Below are 2,859 nucleotides of genomic sequence, written 5' to 3'. Positions count from 1 at the left end.
AGCAGATACAAATATATAATATTTTACATTACTTTCCATCATGTGAAACTGATAATCCTAGAAAAACACATGTTCACCTGTGTGTAGCCTTCTGTACCTTCTGGCTCACCAATTCGTCTTTCCAGATATGATAGATGTGTCTTAATTTCAGAAGCTAAGACTTTTGTGTGCTTGACATCACCCATGCGATAGCTGAGAAATGGAAGTCAGGAGTGGATGACCTTAGAGGGCATTTGAATCTCAGCTGAGGAATGGGGGACACAGAAGGATAATAGGATTTTCCCAAGGTTACAGAGCTAGGTGGTCTTTCCAGTTATATTTTATTGAGATTTTAAAAAATAAATCAATCTTCTTGTCACCTTGGAGAGTGCATAGGAAAAGAAGTCTGGAAATGCCTCCTCCTAAATTTGATCTTCAGGTTTGCTAGTAGGGTGCCTGTTGGCAGTTGAACCTTGGTTTCCTCATCTGCAAAATGGAGAGAGTAAAAGTATCTATTTTGTAGATGATTGTGAAGATTTAATACATGCAAAACATTCAGCAGTGTCTGGGCTCGGTAAGCGCTCAGTAACATTTAGCTGCTATTGTTAATGTCCATGCTTGGAGCTTGGTGAAGAGGGGAATGGAGGAACTGACCTTGGCCTTCAAGGGATGGGAGCCTGAGACAAGAAGCTTCTATGCATTAAACTGGAGAAAGACCAGCTTTTTGCTTTGGTTCAAGAGGAAACTTCTCTGGTATCCATTTGACTGTGTCTTTCTCCAGGAGTGGTTGAATCTACTGCCTTAGTCGTTTGGTTGAGACGACAAATTAGCCAGAAAGCATTTTTGTTCAACAGCAGCGAGCAGGTGGCAGAGTTTGTGATATCCAGGCCCTTGGTCATCGTTGGCTTCTTCCAGGTACTGGGGCCAAGAGGTGGGAGGAGGCTTTCAACTGGTGAAAGTGCTGTGTCTGGGAGGGGATGAGTGATGAGACTCTTCTGTTTTGGTTGCCCAATTTTCTCCATCAAATGAGCTGGTTTTTAGGGGAAGCTCCAAGGGTTCAAATGAACAGGAATGGAGAGAAAAGAGAGAAGAATGGCATCTGTATTTAGTGGGTTTTAACAGTATGGCTAATCTTCTTAGGGGTCCATTTAGAACATCAATTAATAAAAGGATATCTTAGTTTCTGGTTTCAGAGCCATTGTTCTCTATGAGTCTGAAGGCCACCAGCTGTGCTTGGGCCAGGCCAGTTTCTCTCCCTAACCTCTTTCCAAGCATTCTCATATATTAAAATTAATAGCACAGGATAAACATGCACTCATTCGAAAATATGCCAACCCTTAGAGGTGCAGTAGGAGGAGATGTTTGGGGAAGAACATAAGTAACTTAGATATAATCATGAAATGTCTCATAATAGCCTTACATATAGATTTTTTTCATATTTATAAATAACTTACAAATTGTTCTTGCTATTGGAGAATGAGTTTCTCATGTGTCTTGATTCATTTGCTATAGACTGGTGACTCCTCTCCTTCTCCTAGTAGAAGGCAGAACTTGGGCATTATATTTAACACAGAGAGAATATCTGCCGCTCTCCCTCACCCCTTGCCACTTCTTTGAGAGGTGTTTGGCCTTAATTTTCTTTCAAGCTAAAGAATGAAGGCTGAAATTCTTGATATGAAGTTCACATTTTGTATTACGTGTGGTAAAATCAATTGTCTCTTCTGAAAGTAACTACGGAATAAATGTTAAAAGTCTCAATCATTGGGCTAGAACAGCCTTTACTCTAGCGATTGGAAAAGGTCACATTGATCAATTCTCTTCGTTGATCTCTGAGGGTTTGCCTAGCTTGGCTTTAGTCATAGCCAGAGAAGTGTTTTGAGTATGAAATACTCATGAAAGAGGATTTGGGTGACCAAGCCAAACCCCAGTACTTGAAAAAGTGAAGAGACGAATCAGCCACCACTGCTGTCTTTCCCTTATATAAGCCAGGCACCTTGATTTCTACCGAAGCCTTTCCAAACATCCTTTCCGAAACAGGATTTAGAGGAAGAAGTAGCAGAGTTGTTCTATGATGTGATCAAAGACTTTCCAGAGCTCACGTTTGGAGTCATAACGATTGGCAATGCCATTGGGCGTTTCCACGTCACCCTTGACAGTGTCCTGGTGTTCAGAAAGGTAGGATTTTGATCCTATTGCTGGTGAGGGGGTCTCTAGTTCAAAGTAGTGGAATCGTATGAGCTTTGGGTACAAATTCTGGTTCTGCTACTTGTGAGCTCAGTGGCATTGGACTAGTTGACTTCTGTGAAGTTACAGTCTCCCAGTGTGACTCCAGCCTTTTTAGCCATTTAAGCTTCTTCTCTTTATTTAACCAGTAAATGCAGCTCATCAAGGCTCAATCCTACGCCCTCTTTTCTTCTACTCCATGCTTCCCCTTCTACCCTTCATCGGCAGTTACCATCGATGCTACATGCACATGTCTTATAAATATCCATCTCCAGTGACATCTCTCTAATCTGCAGACCTTTATGTGCAACCAGATGTCTCAACATGGCTAAGCCCAAAGTCGTAATCTCCTCTCCAGGTCCTCTTCCAGTGTTTTCTCTTGCTCAAGGAGTGATGCAACCACTTCTCCCATCCAGTTAAACAAGTCAGAAAACCCAGCCAACATTCTAACACTTCCCTCTCCTTCACCTCTCATAGGCAATCCATCACCACAACCCTACTGATTTTATAACCAAAATATCTCTTTAATCATTAATTTCTATCTTTATTGATACCATCCTAGATCAAGAGTATAAAATGAGGGAAGAAGCCTATGCCCAGGGTTCGAAACCAGCCTGGGTGGTCCAGTGAGACTACATCTTTACAAAAAAAAAAAAA

The 2,859-nt window shown here is 41.6% G+C and overlaps 1 protein-coding gene across 1 annotated transcript in view; it reads left to right on the top strand.

Annotated features, from left to right (window-relative positions):
- PDILT (protein disulfide isomerase-like, testis expressed) overlaps nucleotides 1-2,859 on the top strand; it is a 41,709-nt gene that overhangs the window by 23,698 nt on the left and 15,152 nt on the right. The window contains exons 4-5 of the mRNA XM_011931871.1: nucleotides 761-894; nucleotides 2,017-2,154. Of these exons, the coding sequence (XP_011787261.1) occupies nucleotides 761-894; nucleotides 2,017-2,154 (272 nt within the window). The remainder of the gene's footprint in view (nucleotides 1-760; nucleotides 895-2,016; nucleotides 2,155-2,859) is intronic.

Source organism: Colobus angolensis, unplaced genomic scaffold, assembly GCF_000951035.1.
Source record: "Colobus angolensis palliatus isolate OR3802 unplaced genomic scaffold, Cang.pa_1.0 Scaffold92, whole genome shotgun sequence".
NCBI lineage: Eukaryota > Metazoa > Chordata > Mammalia > Primates > Cercopithecidae > Colobus > Colobus angolensis.
Note: the sequence above shows the minus strand (reverse complement) of the source record. Positions and strands in the feature narration are given on the sequence as shown.